A 20,521-nucleotide genomic window follows, 5' to 3' on the forward strand; every position below is an offset into this window, starting at 1 on the left:
TAAAAATACTTATTTTGCAAGGTTGTTGCAAGGGCAACTGTCAACAAGTGGAAAGTGTATGGTACATGCCACTATAATACATGCTCAATAAGTGGTAGTTACCATTTTTTAATAACATCAAAAAATGGCATGATATTTTAAAACTAAATTACATACAAGAAATTTGACCTCAAAATAAATATAAATTATAAAATGGCAATAGCAACTTCCTATCAATAATCACTTTGAACATATATGGATTAAATGTACCAATCAGAAGGCATAGGGTAGCTAAATGTGTAAGAAAACAAGACCTACATATATGCTGTCTGCAAGAGACTTGCTTCAGCTCAAGAGATACACAGGGGCTGAGAGTAAATGGATGGAAAAAGATACTGCATGCAAAGAGAAACTAAAAGAAAAAAATTGGGGCTAGTAATACTTATATCAGACAAATAGACTTTAAAACAAAAGGTATGATAAAAGACAAATAAGGACAGTACATAATGATAAAGGGATCATTTCAACAAGAGGATATAGCCCTTGTAAACATTTATACACCCAACATAGGAGCACCTCAATATATAAGGCAATTATTGATGGATATAAATGGAGAGACCAACAATAATACAGTCGAAGTAGGGTATTTTAACACCCAATTAACATCAATGGATGGGTCCTTGAGACACAAAGTCAACAAGGAAACATTAGACAGGTGGGTTTAATTAATATTTGTAAAGCATTTTACATGCTCTTATGTAAAATGCTTTACAAATATTAATTAAACCCACCTGTCCAAATAACAAAATATGCATTCTTCTCAAATGCACATGGAACATTTTTCAGGACAGACCATGTTAGGCCACAAAACAAGTCTCAGTGAATTGAAAAAGACTGAAATCATTTCAAGCACCTTCTCTGATCACTATATTATGAAATGAGAACTCAATTACAAGAACAACAATGAAAAACACACAAACACATGGAGGCTAAATGATGTTACTAAACAATGAATGGGTTAACAGTGAGATCAAGGAAGAAATTGAAGGATAACCTAAGACAAATGAAAATGAGAACACAATAACCCAGAATCTATGGGACACAGTGGAAGCAGACTAAAGAGGGAAATTCATAGCATTTTGCACCTCAAGAAACAAGAAAAATCTCAAACAAAAAATCTAACTTTATACTTAAAGGAAACAACAAACCCCAAACAAGCATTAAAAAAGGAAACAATAAAGATCAGAGTAAACAAAATATAATATAAATAAACAACACAAAAAATTGATGAAACTAAGACCTGGTTCTTTGAAAAAATAAGAGTGATCAACCTTTAACTGTAGTCACCAAGAAAAAAGAGGAATGACCCATATATAAATAAAATGAGAAATGAAAGAGGAGAAATGACAACTGACACCACAAAAATACAAAAAACTTATAAGAAAATACTAGAAATAATTATATGCCAACATTGGACAATCTGGACAAAATGAATAAATTCCTACATGCACTCTTCTAAAACCAAATAAAAAATTTAAAAAACCAAAAAAACAAAATCTGAACAGACTAATTATGAAAAATGAAATAAAAGCAGTAATTAAGAAACTCCCCACAAACAAAAGTCCTGAACTGGATGGTTTCACAGATAAATTTTACCAAGCATTCAAAGGAGAATTTACACCTATAGTTCTCAAACCATTCCAAAACATCCAAGAAAAGAAAACTCCCAAGATCATTTCAGGAAACCAACATTATCTCATTTCAAAACCAGATAAAAGATATTACAAGGAAAGAAAATTATAAGCCAATATGCCTAACGCACATAGGTACAAAAATCCTCAACAAAATATTAGCAAACTGAAATCATCAATACAATAAAAAGGTCACAGTCCACCCTGGCTGGTGTAGCTAAGTGGATTGAGTGCCAGCCTGTGAACCAAAGGGTCTCTGGTTTGCTCCCCAGTCAGGTCACATGCCTGTTTTGCAGGCCAGGTTGCCAGTAGGGGGCACTCAAGTGGCAACCACACTTAATTAATATTTCTCTCCTTCTCTTTCTCCCCCTTCCATCTTTCTAAAAATTAATAAATAAAATGTTTTAAGCTAATCAATAAAAAACATTAAAAAAAAAAGATCACAGTCCCAGCCAGGTAGTGTTGTTTACAGCATTGTCCCTACACTACAAAATTGTGGATTTGATCCCCAGTCATCAGGGAACATACAAGAATCAGTCAATTAATGCATAGATGGGTGAAACAATCAATGTCTCTCTCTCCTCCTCCTTCCCCCTTTCCCTCCCTTTCTCTTTCTCTCTAAAAATCAATAAATAAAAATTTTAAAAATGATTATACGCCATGATCAAGTGGGATTTATTTCTGGGATGCAAGGTTGGAACAATATCTGCAAATCAATTAATGTAATATACCAAGTTAATAAAATCAAATATAAATGCCATATGATCATATTAATAGATGCACAAAAAACATTTAAAAAAAATTTAGCACCCATTCATGATAAAAACTCTCAGCAAAGTGGGAATAGAGGAAACATACCTCAATGTAATAAAGGCCATATATGACAAACCCAGAGCTCACATACACAATGGGGAAAACTAAAAGTATTTTCCTTAAAATCAGAAAAAAAGACAGGGATGTCCATTTTCACTACTCTTAGTCAACATAGTACTGAAAGTCTTCTAGCACTGAAGGTACTAGAATAAAAATAATGAAGAAAGAATCAAATCACATCCAAATAGAAAAGGAAGAAGTAAAACTGTCATTATTTGCAGAATGGCATGATACTATATACACAGATTTTTAAAGACTCCACCAAAACATTGCTAGCACTGATAAGTGAATAAAGTAGTGGAATAAAAATTAATATTCAAATATAAATTGCATTTTTAATTTTTTATATTTTTAAAAGATTTTATTTAGTTATTTCTAGAGGGGAAGGGAGGGAGAAAGAGAGGGAGAGAAACATCAGTGTGTAGTTGCCTCTCTTGCACCCCCTACTGGGGACCAGGCCTACAACCTAGAAAAAATGATAATAGAAAACCTAGATATGTGCCTGGACAGGGAGTCCAACAAGCTATCCTTTGCCTTACAGGCTAGCACTTAATCCACTAAACCACACCAGCCAGGGCTAAATTGCATTTTTATACACCAATAGTGAACTATGAAAAAGAGAAACTAGAAAAGCAATCCTATTTACAATTGCATCAAAATAAATAAATAGAATACCTAGGAATAAATTTAAACAAAGAGGTAAAAGACCTATACTCAGAAAATGATAAAAGATTGAAGAAAGAAACTGAAGAAGATACAAGTAAATGGAAGTACAGGCCCTGTTCATGGATTTATGGACAAGAAGAATTAATATCATGAATTGTTTATACTACCCAAAGCAATCAATAAATGCAGTTCAATCTCTATCAGTATATCACCTCTCTGTTTTCAAAGAAATAGAAGTAAAATAAATAATGCAAAAATGTATATGGAATCACAATCTTGAGACAGAAGAACAATGTTTGTTGTATCATGCTATCTGATATCAAACTATACTACTAGCCTATAGTAATCAAAACAGCATGGTACCAGAATAAAACAGACACATAGATTAATGTTAGAGAACAGAGGACACAGAAATAAACCCTATGTGGTCAATTAATATATGAGAGAGGAAACCAGAACATACAATGGGGTAAAGGCAGTCTATTCAATAAATTGTGTTGATAAAACTGGACAGATACACACAAAAAAAATGAAACTAAACCAGTTTTTTATATCATATACAGAACAAACTAAAAATGGATTAAAGACTTAGTGTAACAATTGAAACCATAAAATTCCTAGGAGTAAACCTAGGAAACAAACTCTGACATTTTTCTCAGCAATATTCTTTTCTGATACATATCCACGGCAAGGGAAATAAACAAACAAAAAATAAACTAATGGGACTACATCAAACTAAAAAGGTTTGCACAACAAATGAAACCATCAAAAAAAGAAATGAAAGAAGATATTGGCAAGGATGCATATTATAAGGAGTTAATATCCAAAATTAATACAGAACTTATATAAGTCAACATCAAAAAACACCAAACAATCTAATTTAAAAATGGGCACAGACCTGAAAAGACACGTCTCCAAAAAGGGCATACAGAGGACCAACAGACAGAAAAAAAGATGCTCCTAATCAACAATAATCAGAGACTATAAATTTAAAAAAACACAGTGAGATATCACTTCACACCTGTCAGAAAGGCTATCATCAATAAACTAACAATTAACAAGTGTTGGTGAGAATGTGGAGAACCCTGGTGCACTATTGATGAAAATGCAAATTGGTGTAGCCACTATAGAAAACTGCACCAAGATTTCTCAAAAAATTAAAAATGGGATTGCATTATGATTCAGTGTTTACAATTCTGGATATAGATCTGAAGAAGACCAAAAACTAAATTGAAAAAAATATGTGTACCCTTATGTTCATTGCAGCATTATTTATAATAGCCAACATATGCAAGCAACCCAAGTGTGCCTCAGTAGACAAGTAAATAAAAAAGCAGTGGTACCTATACACAATGAATATTACTCAGCCATAAAAATAAATGAAATTCTACCATATGCAACAGCATGGAAGGACCAAGAGGCTATTATGCTAAGTGAAATAAGTCAGTCAAAGAAAGACAAATATCCTATGATTTCACTGATAGGAGGACTCTAAAAAATAAATAAATAAACAAACAGAACAGAAACAGACACATAAAGAGAACAAACTGATGATTGCCAGAGAGGTTGGAGCTTGAGCAACTGGGTGAAAAAGGTGAAGAAATTAAGAGGTAAAAATTTGATAGTCATGGGAATCTAAAGCACAGAATAGAAAACGTAGTCAATAATATTGTAATAATAAGTCTGGTGACATGAGGGTGCCTGAAATATCAGGGGAATCACTTTGTAAATTACATGATTGCCTATCCACTGTGCAATACAGCAGAAACTAATATAGAATTATATTAAATGTCAATTATAATTTGAAAATAACATTTAACCCCCAAAAATTGAATTCGATTTCAAAATTGGTTGTATTTTTATCTTAACAATTGACTTAAGCTTAATTTAAAATTGTTAAATTATTATGTATTTTTTGCAAAAAAATATTTTAACAAAGTTAGCTCTACAAAAAATTTTAGAGTTTGGGCCTATTGAAAAAATTTATATAAAAATTGAGTGTATTCAACTTATAACTTTTAGGCCCAGAGATGTCATAAAAATTGCAGAAGTCAGTAACCACGTACATGTGTTAAAATTAATTAACTAGGACTTCCGGCCAAGATGGAGGCATAGGTGGAAATATTGTGCCTCCTTGCGCAACCAAGTTTAAAAACAACAAAGTTTTAGTAACAAAAACACAACCAAAACACAGAAAATTGCACTATATGGAAGTCCAACAACAACGAACCATTCAGCCAGACTGGTAAGAGGGGTGGAGGCAGCCACTGGCGAAGCGGATTCTCGAAGGAAAAGGTGGCCAGACTAACCCAAGTGCACAGGCGGCAGTTGGAGGATTCCATGTGTGGGGTGGCAACGGGCAGACCCAGTGAGGGCGCAAGGCGGCTGGCTGACTGCAATCACACATTCGTGAGCAAATAAATTAAGCAAAGGAGCGAGCAGTGAGACAAACTGCATGAACCAGGGCCCCAGTGCTGGGAAATAAAACCTAAAAGCACTGATTGAAAAAACTTTTGGGGTCGAGGTGCTGGGAGAGGCTCCCAGCCTCACAGAGAGTGAGTTGGAGGGACCCACAGGGTCCTGGAGGGTGCACAAGCCCATATACCTGGAACCAGCACCAGAAGGGCCCAATTTGCTTGTGGGAAGCAGCAGAGAGGACTGAAATCCAAGAGAGAGCAGAACAAATTCCATTGCCCTCTCTGACCCAGCCCCTACATACAGTGTCACAACCCACCAACTGGGTTGCCCCACCCTGGTGAACATCTAAGGCTCCACCCGTCATATGTAACAGGTGCTAACAGATCCAAACATTATGGTTCAAGAAGACCAGCTCAAAGCCCCAGAGCCAATAATTCTAAGCAACCAAGAGACAGCCAACCTACCAGATGCACAGTTCAAAACACTGGTGATCGGGATGCTCACAGAATTGGTTGATTTTAGTCACAAATTAGAGGAACAAATGAAGGCTGAAATAATTGAAATGAAAGGAAATGCACAGGAAACCAATAGTAATGGAAAGGAAACTGAGACTCAAATCAATGGAGTGGACCAGAAGGAAGAAAAAAATGACCAAACAGAAAAGGATGAAGAAACAAGAATTCAAAAAATGAGGAGAGGCTTAGAAACCTCCAGGACATCTTTACATTCTAACATCCAAATTATAGGGGTACCAGAAGGGGAAGAGGAAGAGCAACAAGTGGAAAACTTATTTGAACAAATAATAAAAGAGAACTTCCCCAATCTGGCAAAGGAAATAGACTTCCAGGAAATCCAGGAAGCTCAGAGAGTCCCAAAGAAGGTAGACTCAAGAAGGAACACACCAAGGCACATCATAATTACATTAGCCAAGATTAAAATGAAGGAGAGAATCCTAGAAGCAGCAAGAGATAAGGGGACGGTCGCCTACAAAAGAGTCCCCATCAGGCTGTCAGCTGACTTCTCAAAAGACACCTTACAGGCAAGAAGGGGCTGGAAAGAAGTATTCCAAGTCATGAAATCTAAGGACCTGCATCCAACATTGCTCTATCCAGCAAAGCTTTCATTTAGAATGGAAGGGCAGATAAAGTGCTGCCCAGATAAGGTCAAATTCAAGGAGTTCATCATCACCAAGTTCTTATTATATGAAATGTTAAAGGGATTTATCTAAGAAAAAGAAGATAAAAAAGATGAACAGTGAAAGGACAGCAAACTCACAGTTACTAACAACCACACCTAAAACAAAAGCAATTTAAGAGGACAGCTAGATCAGGAGCTGAAGTATAGAAATGGAGATTAAATGGAGGGTTGGCAACAGGGGAGTGGGAGAAGAAGTGAGGAGAAGGTACAGAGACTAAGTAGCATTGACGGTAGGTAGAAAATAGACAGGGGGGAGGGCAAGAATAGTATGGGAAATATAGAATCTAAAGAACTTGTGACACATGGACATAAACCAAAAGGGGGGGGAATGGTGGGGGAGGGGGTGTGCAGGGTGGAGGGGAATGAAGGGGGGAGAAATGGGACAATTGTAATGGCATAATCAATAAAATACATTTTAAAAATTAATTAACTAAATCTAAATGAACTGTTGTATTAATGTAAGCCACAAAATCAATATTGAGTGCAAAAAAGCCACTTTAGATAAGAAAAATATGACATTCTATTTATGTAAACTACAAAAAATATTATATACTATTTACAGATACAAATATGTAACATAAGAATAAAAACAGAAAGTTTGCACACAAATCTCACCCTTAATTGACTCAGGATGAGAGAAAGGGAATGGAGAAATGTTCAAGGGAACTGTAATGGTAATATCTGTAATGGTTAAACTTTTTAAAATATCTAGATATTGGCAAATAGGCTTCAAGATAACAATTACAAAATTTTTTTAAATCATTATCAAAATGTGGTCATTATGTGTGAAACTGTTTTTAAAAACACAATTGTTTAATGCCATTGAAGAGTGACCTAAATTAGGCAGAAATTGAAGATCCAGTGTTAAAGAAACTAAGTGGAATGAGATTTTTAAAAGATTTTTATTTATTTTTAGAGAAAGGAGAAGAGAGAGAGAAATCAATGTGCAAGAGAACATCGATTAGATGCCTCTTCCATGTCCCCACCTGGAGACTGAACCCACAATCCAGACATATGCCCTGACTGAGAATTGACTGGTGACTTTTTTTGTTTGCAGGATGACACTCAGGATGAACTCACTGAGCCAGTCAGGTATGGAATAATATATTGAGTATTTATGTGCATTTGGCTTTAATGGCATAAAGAAATATACAAAACTAATTTCAACAATAATGTTTAATGTCTCACATTTCAAAAAGTATCTGGGTGATAGAAAAATAGTCTTCATTCCAAAAAATCCAGAAGGATGGAAAACTCCCAAATTCTTTTTATGAAGCCAGCATCATCTTAATTCCAAAACCAGATAGAGACACAACAAAGAAAGAAAACTTCAGACCAATATCACTGATAAACATAGATGCTAAAATCCTCAACAAAATATTGGCAAATTGCATCCAACAATATATCAAAAAGATCATACACCATGACCAAGTGGGATTCATCCCAGGGATGTAAGGATGTTTCAATATTCGCAAATCAGTAAATGTAATATATCACATAAACAAAAGCAAAAACAAAACCACATGATCATATCAATAGACGCAGAAAAAGCTTTTGATAAGGTACAGCACCCATTTATGATAAAAACACTCAGCAAAGTGGGAATAGAGGGAGCATTTCTCAATATAATAAAGGCCATTTATGAGAGACCTACAGCCGACATCATACTCAATGGGCAAAAAACAAAAATCTTTTCCACGAAGATCAGGAACAAGACAAGGATGTCCACTTTCACCATTTCTATTCAATATAGTATTGGAAGTTTTAGCCACAGTGATCAGGCAAGAAAAGGAAATAAAAGGCATCCAAATAGGAAAGGAGGAAACAAAACTGTCACTGTTTGCAGATGACATGATAGTGTACATGGAAAATCCTATAGACTCTACCCAAAAACTGCTCGAACTAATTAATGAATTTGTCAAAACAGTGGGTTATAAAGTCAATATCCAGAAATCAAAGGCATTTTTGTATACCAACAATGAATCAGCAGAAGCAGAAATAAAAAAATCCCATTCAATATACCAAAAACAAAAATAAAATATCTGGGAATAAACCTAACTAAGGAGGTAAAAGACCTGTATGCAGAAAACTACACAGCACTGAAGAAAGAAATCAAGGAAGACACAAACAAATGGAAACATATACCTTGTTCATGGATTGGAAGAATTAACATCATCAAATTGTTTATACTACCCAAAGCAATTTACAGATTCAATGCAATACCTATTAAAATACCAATGGCATATTTCACAGACATAGAACAAACACTTCAAAAATTTATATGGAACCACAAACAACCCTGAATAGCAGCTGCAATTTTGAGAAAGAAGAACAAAGTAGGAGGAATCACAATACCTGATATCAAATTGTATTACAAGGCCACTGTAATTAAAACAGCCTGGTACTGGCATAAAAACAGGCACATAGACCAATGGAACAGAAGAGAGCCCACAAATAAACCCAACTCTCTACACTCAATTAATATTTGACAAAAGGGGCAGTAACATAAAATGGAGTAAAGATAGCCTCTTCAACAAATGGTGTTGGGAGAACTGGACAGCTACATGCAAAAAAATGAAACCTGAGCACCAACTTACACCATACACCAAAATAAATTCAAGGTGGATAAAAGACTTAAATATAAGCCTTGAAACCATTAAAGTCCTAGAGGAGAACATTGGCAGCAAAATCTCAGATATTTCACGCAGCAACTTTTTTTATTGATATGTCCCCTAGAGCAAGAATTATAAAGGAAAGAATAAACAAATGGGATCTCTTCAAAATAAAAAGGTTCTGTGTGGCTAAAGAAAACAGTATTAAATTAAAAAGAGAACCAACTGTATGGGAAAACATATTTGCCAATAATACCTCAGACAAAGGTTTAATCTCCAAAATATACAAAGAACTCACACAACTCCACTCTGAGAAGACAAACAACGAAATGAAAAAGTGGGAAAAGGACTTGAACAGACACTTCTCCAAGGAGGACATACAGAACATCCAGAGACACATGAAGAGATGCTCAATATCTCTAGCTATCAGAAAGATGCAAATTAAAACCACAATGAGATATCACTTTACACCGGTCAGGATGGCTATCATAAAAAAGCAACTAACAACAAATGTTGGAGAGGTTGTGGGGAAAAGGGGACCTTAGTTCACTGTTGATGGGATTGCAGACTGGTACAACCATTATGGAAAACAGTATGGAATTTTCTCAGAAAAATAAAAATCAACCTGCCTTTTGACCCAGCAATTCCACTGCTAGGATTATATCCTAAGAACACTAAAACACCACTTTCAAAGAACTTATACACCACAATGTTCATAGCAGCACAATTTACAATAGCCAAGAGTTGGAAGCAATCTAGGTACCCGTCAGTAAATGAATGGATCAAAAATTGTGGTACATATACACAATGGAATTCTATGCAGCAGAGAGAAAGAAGGAGCTACTACCCTTTGCAACAACATGGAACTGGAAAGCATTATGCTGAGTTAAATAAGCCAGGTGTTGAAAGACAAATACCATATGATCTCACCTTTAACAGGAAGCTAAACAACAAAACAAACAAGGAAGCAAAATAAAAACAAAGACACCGAAATAGAGAACAAGGGGATGGCAACCAGAGGGGGCAGGGAGGAAATTTCAGGGGAAGAATGGGAGGGACTTAGAGGAACAAGTATAAAGGGACACAGGGACAATAACTAAGGGGGTGGAAATGGGAGGGAGGTGGGGAGCACAGGGAGGGTGGGCTGGGATGGGAGAAATAGACAAAAAACTGTACTTGAAAAATAATTAAATAAAAAATAAAAATAAATTAAAAATTGTCTTCAAGGTAGCAATTATAAAATCTGGACAAAATATTGAAAAACAACAGTAACAACAATTTCAAGGCCCTGGAGCACAGACAGAAGTGGATCAAAGCCAAGAGAGAGAACTGTATGCACTGAGATTTGCACATATGCAGCTGCGGGAAATCCCTAGGCCACGTGGTGTTAGGAGCAGAAACTCACAGTCTCACTGGCTTAAGTGAGAGGACAGGCCAAGTATCTAGAAAGTGATGGGGGCCAATCTGAGGGGCTGCTGATGTTCTATTTCTTGACATTTGAGGTGGTTACACAAATATTTCCTTTAGAAAAGTTATTGAGCCACGTATGTATGTTTTATGCACTGACTTCAATAAAAATGTTAAAATGTTCTTTTAAAAAATATATCATAGCTCAGTTCTACTGAGATTTTCTATGAAATAAAGTAAAATAAAACAAAATAGGTATCTCTATTGGAGAACAAGAATATCTATAAAAATGGCCATACATTGAGCAAATTGTGAGACAAGAGGATAATATCCTGATAGAAGCATTAATTAATAAGAGGGCTTTGTTTATTCACTCATCAGGTATTTCCAAAGTCTACAGCATATTTTATTCCCTTTTTATAAAAAGTATCTTTATTTAAAGCACTCTGTACTAATATGAACTATTAAAAAAACCAACTCTGTGTATTCAATTACTTAGAAGACACTGTTGAGATGCTTTACCAAATTGGCAACTCGAGGGAGTCTGGAGGGATTCTTTAGCTATTTGAGGGATGGGTCTCTGTCAGTGAACCATAGCCAGAAGAAGGATGGCATATATTTGGTTCTCTGAAGAGTCACTCTCTACAGCTAATATAGAAAACAGAATTTTTTCACCAATCTTAATTTACCATTGTTCTTATGGGGCCAAACCTTTTTCTTTTTCTAAAGATTTGCCTTACCACAATCCAAGTCTGCCTCTGAAGAAAGCATGGAACATTAATATGAAAAAAAAAAACTCTGGCTACAGTAAATTACCGACTATTTAATTATGTAAACCTGGTTAAGCTCAAATTTCCACCATAACACATGAGATTCATACTCAGAAATGTGTAGAGCACCAGCTCACCTGCAGAAGGGGTTCCTTTTCCTGTAGGTGTCCTTCTTGCATGAATAGGTGTGGTTGCATGAATAGGTGTGCTTCTTGCATGAATAGGTGTGGATGTCCTGGGAACAGCTTTACTCCGTGTTGCTGAAATAGGAGCAGAGGGCCGTCTTTGTGTTGTGTGGAGACTCTTAGTCACTGGAGCATGTATAGCAGTGAACTTTTGTGTTCCTGGAAGGCTCTGTGTAAATGAAGCTTTTGCTGTTGTGAGTCTTTGGGTTTTTGGTATAGTTTGTGTAACAGAAGAATTTGCCATGATGGGAGTCTGGGCTGCCGAAGGGGTCTCTGTAGACAGAGCATTTGATACAGGGGTTATTTTGGCTATCGTGAAGGAATCATTTGCTGTGATGGGTTTCTGAGGAGTTGATGGGGTTTCCATAACTGAAATATTTGAGGTGGGTTTCTGAGGATTAGTTGGAACATGTAAGGTGGATTTCTGAGCAATTAGTAGGGTCTTTGTAGCTGAAGAATTTATTTTAGTGGGCTTCTGAGGAGTTGATGGGGTTTCCATAACTGAAATACTTGAGGTGGGTTTCTGAGGATTAGTTGGAACATGTAAGGTGGATTTCTGAGCAGTTAGTAGGGTCTTTGTAGCTGAAGAATTTATTTTAGTGGGTTTCTGAGGAGTTGATGGGGTTTCCATAACTGAAATATTTGAGGTGGGTTTCTGAGGATTAGTTGGAACATGTAAGGTGGATTTCTGAGCAGTTAGTAGGGTCTTTGTAGCTGAAGAATTTATTTTAGTGGGTTTCTGAGGAGTTGATGTGGCTTCTGCAGCTGGAACATTTGCAGTGACGGGTTTCTGAAGAGATGAGGGGAATTCTATAGCTGGAATATTTAATGTGGTGGATTTCTGAGGAGTCAGTGGGGCTTCTGTAGCTGAAAAGTTTACTGTGATGAGTTCCTGAGGAGTTGATGTGACTTCTGTAGCTGGAACGATTACTGTGGTGTGTCTCTGAGCAGTTGATGGAGCTTTTGTACCTGGAACATCCGTTGTGGTGGGCATCTGGGGAGCTGGTGTGACCTTAGAAATCTGAGGACTTTCTGTGGAAGAAAAATGTCATTCAAATATCAGTTAAACGATGCTGTTAAAATTTAGAATCCAATTGCGTACTTGATGACTCTTCTCTCCCCAGACCCAAACACCTAAATATGACATTTAGGAAACCAAGTCTTGTTGTGCATTTTCCAAGGAACTAAACTGCTACACTGATTTTACTTCAATATAAATTATAACTACAGGCAACTAAATGCACCAAGTAGTGCATTACTGTGAAGATTACACTGCTTTTTTTGTGAAGAAGGAAAGCCAAAGTCAGAATAAGCAGTGATTTCATTCTGTGACACACCCCAAATAAAGATATTTTCCCTCAGAAAGAGTCTCCCTTTGCTCATGCCAAGACCAAAGGACAGCAGGATGCAAACATTGGACAACAGAGATAATCACAACAGAGACCACCCAGAGTTTCTGTTCCCACAGCTTTCAGGACATGTCAGTGACCTTGGAAACATTTCACTTCTTTCTTAAAGCAATAAAGTTAGTCAGAATGAAATTACTCCCTTTTTCTTTTCTTTTTTTTGTGCTGTTTATCAACTTTACAAACATCAGTTTAGTTCCTTTTGGATTTTAGTTCCTTTTGGATTTCACAAATGCCTAAAGTGCAACTTCAGTTAAGATCTTATTCTGATAATCACAAGTGAGGGCCTGGTATGGTGACTTGTGTTTGACTTTGGGTTGCTTGGACAACCTCCCTCTCATGGCAGTTCTGAGTGGTATTTGGGCCTGTGCCACCACATCCTAGAGTCCAAGGTTTCTAATCCCTCTGAACTTTGGTTTTCTCGCCTATAAAGTGAGTGTAAAAGCAGAGCATATTTTATAATTTTACTGTGAGGAATAAGGGAGCTAATGTAGGAAAGTTATTTTACACAGTTATTTCAATCATTTTAGTTCCTTGGGACATGCACAACAAGACTTGATTTCCTAAATGTCATATTCAGGTGTTTGATGCAACACATTACATCACCCAGCACTACCACCCCCAGCACCATTAGCTGCATAATGACATTTCAGTCAGTGATGAACTACACATACGATCGTGGTTGCATAGCATTATAATGGAGCCTAAGTGTGCAGTGAGTTATATCATCTATATTTTGTGAGTGCACTCTGTGATGCTTGACAATGATGAAATTGCCTAACTACATGTTTCTCGGGTCACATCCTCATTGTTAAGCTACACATGACTGTGTATCTATAAACTGGTCTTAAAGTTAGCGCTCTTGTTTTACAACTATTGTATCCAAAGTTCCAAATACACTACCCATTATTTAATAATATTTATAGGTTTCCCTCATTGATAATGCTTAATTTAGACATGTGGTAAACTTGAAATTGTAATATAAAATATTTAACTTATTTTGGTTTTACTTATCTGTAAAAATATCTTGCCAGTTTTATTAATTTAAAATGTGCTAATTTTTTTTCAAAAAAATGTTTGTCCAGAGCCACCAGAAATTGACAATGAACAAATTCAAGGGCAACAAAACTCTTATGTGTATAGACAGCCTATATATAGTACGTAAGGTACTAAAGGTTTCACCATATTTATTGTACTGTAAAGTAAAATATGACCAAAGAGAATGGAGTGGCCTAAGAGCCAAGCTAATCAATTTACATACTTATATTTTTATCCCTAGGTTTATATATGGGCTTCAGAGATTCTATGGATTCTCTGAGAAATAAACGTATAATGTTGTACATGACTAGAATTCCTGCCCTAGCTCCCACACTTTAAAAGGTAGTGCTATGGCCCTATTCTGGCTGTGTCTCTACCAGTTGGGTATTTGCAGAGCTGAAGCAATGTGCTCATTTAGAGCACCTCCCCCACCCCATTCTAAATCTTGCTTCAGGGACTAGCATTCAGAATTTCCTGTGCCAATACCTCTCTCAAGGCCTGAGAGGGTTCTTCCTCCTGGTCCACGTTATTTTTTCTTTCCTTTCATTTCTTTCTTTCTCTTTCTTTTATTTTATTTCTTTGTTTTTTAAATTTATATTTTAGAGATAAGAAAAAAGAGGGAGAAAGAGAGGGAGCAAAACATCAATTTGTTTCCCCTTGTACACTCCCAACTAGGGACTTGGCCTACAACCCAGGCAAGTGCCTTGATCAGGAATCAAACCAGTGAACTGGTAACCTTTCAGTTTACAGGCTGGTGCTCAACCCCACCAGCTGGGGTCACCCTTCCTTTTTTTAACTATGCAATGCTTCACAAATTTGCATATCAACTTTATTCAGGGGACATGCTAATCTTCTCTGTATTGTCCCAGTTTTAGTATATGTGCTGCTGAAAGGAGCACATGGTCCATATACTTGAGGATGGTCTGTACTGCTGATGTGCATACCTCTGCCCATAGTTCAGCAGAATGAGGATAAGGGTCATAGGGCATTTTAGTGTGTAGACTGAGTTGTCCATTTACATGCATCAGAAGCCCCTCATGGCAAAAAGGGGGCAACTATTTGATAAAGGCTGGATCTTAGACCAAAGACTTTCATATCTATTCTACTTGACTGTTAGAAGAAATGACAAGATAGTAAATGACCAAATGCAATACAAATTTTAGATTGTTTTTAATTCTTTACTCCATAGCTAATAAATTAAGGAGCATTACAAACAAAAGTTTTTAAATAAGCTAAGACATATTAGAAGATGAGGGTAGTACAAATATTCAGTGTGAATAATTAATTTTAATTTTTTAAATTTTTGTTGTTGTTATTCAAATACAATTGTCTTGACTTTCCCACCACCACTGTCCCCTGCCCAACCTACACCCACCTCCCACCCTCAATCCATTCCCCTTTGGTTTTGCCCATGAATCCTTTCTACATATTCCTTGACTACCCTTCCTCTTCTAGCCCCCATCCTCCTCCCTTCCCTCTGGTTACTGTCCGTTTGTTCTTTATATCTATGTCTCTCATTGTATTTTGTGGATTAGGTACCACTTACAGGTGAGATCATATGAAATGGAATACTATGCATCAGAAAGAAAGAAGGAGCCCCTACCCTTTGTGACAACATGGATGAAACTGGAGAGTGTTATGCTGAATGAAATAAGCCAGGTGATAAAAGACAAACATCATATGATCACTGTGAATAATTCTTAATGCACAGAAAGTAATTTGTCATTGATTAGTCAACCCCAAAACATGAGTGTTTTGACTCTCAGTCTTACCTTTGCACTCTGGAAATGGATCACCCCAGTCAACATCGTCTCCCTTAAGAAGACAGTAAGTAAAAGTTACACCAACTAATTCATACCTAAACAATGAAGGGAGAAAAAAGTTGAGTTCTTTTAAATTCTCCAGAATATCATCTTAAAATATTTACTATACCAGTAGGTGGAGACAAAACAAGTGTTGATAAAAGTTTGTATGGCACTTTAAAGGAAAAGAAAAAAAATTAAAAGGTGATCCAAAGGATAAAAAAAGTATAGCACATTCAAAATGTTTCTTATTTGAGTGGAGTATTAAAAAAAAACATAAAGTGTTTTAAATCATTTATTTTTTTAATTGTTGTTCAAGTATAGTTGTCTCCATTTTCCCACCACCACTTTCTCATGCCCCACCCACTCCCACCCCCCATCCTCAATCCTATGTCCCTTTGGCTTTGTCCATGGGTCCTTTATACATGTTCCTTGACGACCCTTCCCCTTCTTTCCCCACTATTCCTCTCCCCTCTGGTTACTGTCAGTTTGTTCTTTATTTCAATGTCTCTGATTATATTTTGATTGCTTGTTATGTTGATTAGGTTTCACTCTTAGGTGAGATCATATAGTGTTTGTCTTTCACTACCTGGCTCATTTCACTTGGTATAATGCTCTCCAGTTTCATCCTTGCTGTCATGAAGGGTAGGGGCTCCTTCTTTCTTTCCAATACATAGTATTCCATTGTGTAAAAGTACATTGTTTTTTGATCCACTCATTTACTGATGGACACTTAGGTTGTTTCCAGCACTTGGCTATTATAAATTGTGGTGCTATGAATGCTGGGGTGCATAGGTTCTTTTGATGTTTCAGAATTCTTAGGGTATAATCCCAACAGTGGAATTGCCAGGTCAAAATGCAGTTCCATTTTTAGTTTTCTGAGGAAATTCCACAGTGTTTTTCACAGCGGCTGCACCAGTCTCTATTCCCACCAACAGTGCACTAGGGTTCCCTTTTCTCCACAACCTCACCAGCACTTGTTTGTTGATTTGTTTATGATAGCCATTCTGATTGGTGTGAAGTGGTATCTCACTGTGGTTTTATTTTCATCTCTTTGATGGCTAGTGGTGCTGAGCATCCTTTCATATGTCTCTGGGCCCTTTGTATGTCTTCCTTGGAGAAGTATCTGTTCAAGTCCTTTGCCCATTTCTTAACTGGGTTGTATGTCTTCATGGAGTTGTGTAAATTCTGTACATATTTTGGAGATCAAACCCTTGTCCGAGGTATCATTGGCAAATGTATTTTCTTATACAGTTTGTTCCTTTTTCATTTTGCTGATGTTTTCTTTAGCTGTGCTGAAGCTTTTTATTTTAATGAAGTCCCATTTATTTCTTCTTTCCTTTATGTTCCTTCCTCTAGGGGATGTATTGGTGAAAATATTGCTGTGTGGAATATCTGAGATTTTCCTGCCTATGTTCTCCTCTAGGACTTTTAGTCTGTTGTAACTTATATTTAAGACTTTTATCCATCTTAAGTTTATTCTTGTGTAAGGTGTAAGTTAGCAATTGAGTTTCATTTTTCACATGTAGCTGTTCAGATCTCCAAACACCATTCATTGAAGCGGCTATTTTGACTTCATTTTAAGCTTCTGCCCACTTTGTTCAAAATTAATTGAGCATAGAGACATGGGTTTATTTCTGGGCTCTTTGTTCGGTTCCATTGATCTGTGTGTCTGTTCTTATTCCAGTACCAGACTGTTTTGATTATAGTAGGTTTGTAACATAGTTTGATGTCAGGTATTGTGATTTTACCTACTTTGCTGTTCTTTCTCAAAATGGTTGTGGCTATCAGGGCAGTTTATGGTTCCTTATAAGTTTTTGAAGTGTTTGTTCTGTATCTGTGAAATATGTCATTGCTATTCTAATGGGAATTGCACTGAACCTTTAAATTGCTTTGGGTAGTATGGAGATTTTGATGATGTCAATTCTTCCTATCCATGGACATGGTATATGCTTCCATTTATTTCTGCCTTCCTTAATTTCTTTCTTCAGTGTTGTGTAGTTTTCTGAGTACAGGTCTTTGACCTTCTTGGTTAGGTTTATTCCCAGGTACTTTATTTCTCTTGTTGCTATATCAAATGGAATTTTTTCCTGGCTGTTTCTGACAGTTCATTGCTGGTGTACAAAAATGCATTCGATTTCTCAATATCTTTGTATACCACTGTTTTGCCAAATTCACTTATTAGGTCGAGGAAGTTTGTGGTGGAGTCTCTAGGATTTTCTATGTATGCTATCATGTCATCTGCAAACAATGACAGTTTTTTTTCCTCTTTTCCAATTTGGATGCCTTTTATTTCTTTTTCTCTTCTGATTGCTGTGGCTAGGATATGTTGAGTAGAAGTGGTGAAAGAGGTATTATCTTGTTCTTGATCTTAGTGGAAAAGCTTTTAATTTTTGGCCATTGAGAATGATGTTGACTAAGTTTTTTCATATATGGCCTTTAGTATGTTGAGGTAAGCTCATTCTACTCCCACTTTACTGAGCATTTTTATCATAAATGAATGTTCTACCTTATCAAATGTTTTTTCTGCATCTATTGATTGGATTATGTGATCTTTGTCTTTCATTTTGTTTATGTGTTGTATTATGTTTATTGATTTGTGACTATTGTACCATCCTTGCATTCCTTGGATGAATCCCATTTGATCATGGTGTATGATCTTTTTAACGTATTGTTGGATGCAGATTGTCAATATTTTGTTGAGGATTTTAGCATCTATGTCCATCAGTGATGTTGGCCTGTAGTTTTCCTTCTTTGTTGTTTCTTTATCTGGTTTTGGGATTGGGATGATGCTGGCCTCATAAAAAGAGTGTGGGAGTCCTCCTTCTTCTTGGATTTTTTTGGAATAATCTGAGGATAGGGATTAGTTCATCCTTAAATGTTTTGTAAAATTCTGCTATGAAACTGTCTGGTCCAGGGCTTTTGTGTACCAGGAGTTTTTTTTATTACTGCTTCAATTTCACAAGCTGTTATCAGTCTGTTCAGGCTTTCTGCTTCTTCTTCATTCAGTTTTAGAAGTTATATTTTTCTAGAAATTTGTCAATTTCACATCAATTTTTTAGCATATAGTTGTTCATAGTAATTTCTTACAATACTTTGTATTTTTGTAGTTTCGGTTGTAATTTATCCTTTTTCATTTCTGATTTTATTTATTTGGGTCCTCTCTCTTTCTTCTTGATGAGTCTGGTTAAAGGCCTGCCCATTTTTGTTTATCTTTTCAAAGAACCAGCACCTGGATTTATTGATCTTTTGAACTGTTCATTTAGTCTCTATGTTATTTGATTCTGCTCTGATCTTGATTATTTCCTTCCTTCTATTCACTCTGGGCTTTGTTTGTTGTTGTTCTTCCAGTTCTTATAGATGTAGGGTTAGGTCGTTTATTTGAAATGTTTCTATATTTTATAAGTAGACCTGTATCACTATGAACTTCCCTCTCAGGACTGTCTTCATTGTGTCCCATAGGTTTTGGACTGTTGTGTGTTCATTTCATTTGTTTCCAGAAACTCTTCGATTTCTTCCTTGATCTCATTCTTACCCCATTCATTGTTCAATAGTATTGTATTCAGTCTTTATGAGTTTGAATGTTTCTGAGTTTTTTCCTTGAGGGTGGTTTGTAGTTTCAGTCCCTTGTGGTCAGAGAAAATGCTTGATATGATTTCAATTTTGTTGAATTTGTTGAGGCTTGCTTTGTGTTGTATCATGTGGTCTATCTTTGAAAATGTTCCATGTGCATTTGAGAAGAATTCGTATTTTGTTTTTTTGGAATGAAAAATTCTAGCTAAATTAGTTAACTCAATTAATCTAATGTATCATTCAATTCCACAATATCCTTGATGATATTTTGTTTGGAAGATCTATCCATTATTGACAGTGTTGTGTTAAATTTCCCTACTATAATTGTGTTGCTGTCTATATCTTTCTTGAAGTCCTCCAAGACTTTTCCTATAAATTGGGTGCTGCTATGTTGGGTGCATATATGGATTCTTTCCTTGAGTATTATGAAGTGTTCTTGCGTGTCTCTTTTTTTATGACCTTTGTTTTGTAAAGTCTATTTTTTTCCGATATAAGTATTGCTACCCTGGCTTTCTTTTTCCTGTCCATTTTCTTGGAAGATTTTTTCCCAACCCTTCACTTTTAGTCTATGGAGGTTTTTTGTTCTGAGGTGGATCTCGACATATATGCATGGGTCATGTTTTCTTATCCATTTAGCTACCCTATGTCTTTTGATGGGAGCATTTAATCCTTTTACATTTAAGGTTATTATTGTTACTTATAACAATAATAATTATAAGGTTATTATATTATTTAAGGCTATTTTCACCCTTTGTACCTGTGTTCTTCTCTCTCTCACTCTTTTTCTTCATCTATTTAAAGCAGTCCCTATAGCATATCTTGCAATACTGGTTTGGTGGAGGTGTATTACTTAGCCTTCTTTTTTCTAGGAAACTCCTTATTTCATCTTCCCTTTTAATTAAGA

The 20,521-nt window shown here is 36.0% G+C and overlaps 1 protein-coding gene and 1 non-coding gene across 5 annotated transcripts in view; both read right to left on the bottom strand.

The window, feature by feature from the left end:
* CD55 (CD55 molecule (Cromer blood group)) overlaps positions 1-20,521 on the bottom strand; it is a 45,561-nt gene that overhangs the window by 16,597 nt on the left and 8,443 nt on the right. For all 4 annotated transcript variants that reach the window (XR_005083955.2, XM_037155401.2, XM_037155402.2 and 1 more), the window contains exons 5-6: positions 16,015-16,100; positions 11,751-12,830 (exon numbers count right to left, since the gene is read on the bottom strand). Coding sequence is in view for 3 of the 4 variants with exons in the window: in XM_037155401.2 (XP_037011296.2) it covers positions 11,751-12,830; positions 16,015-16,100 (1,166 nt within the window). In the remaining variant the exon portion in view is untranslated. The remainder of the gene's footprint in view (positions 1-11,750; positions 12,831-16,014; positions 16,101-20,521) is intronic.
* Positions 15,035-15,141, bottom strand: LOC119056861 (U6 spliceosomal RNA). The gene has a single exon (XR_005083963.1). It is a non-coding gene; the product is annotated as a U6 spliceosomal RNA (small nuclear RNA).

Source organism: Artibeus jamaicensis, unplaced genomic scaffold, assembly GCF_021234435.1.
Source record: "Artibeus jamaicensis isolate MK-2021 breed Jamaican fruit bat unplaced genomic scaffold, CSHL_Jam_final contig_475, whole genome shotgun sequence".
In the NCBI taxonomy this organism is placed as follows: Eukaryota; Metazoa; Chordata; class Mammalia; order Chiroptera; family Phyllostomidae; genus Artibeus; species Artibeus jamaicensis.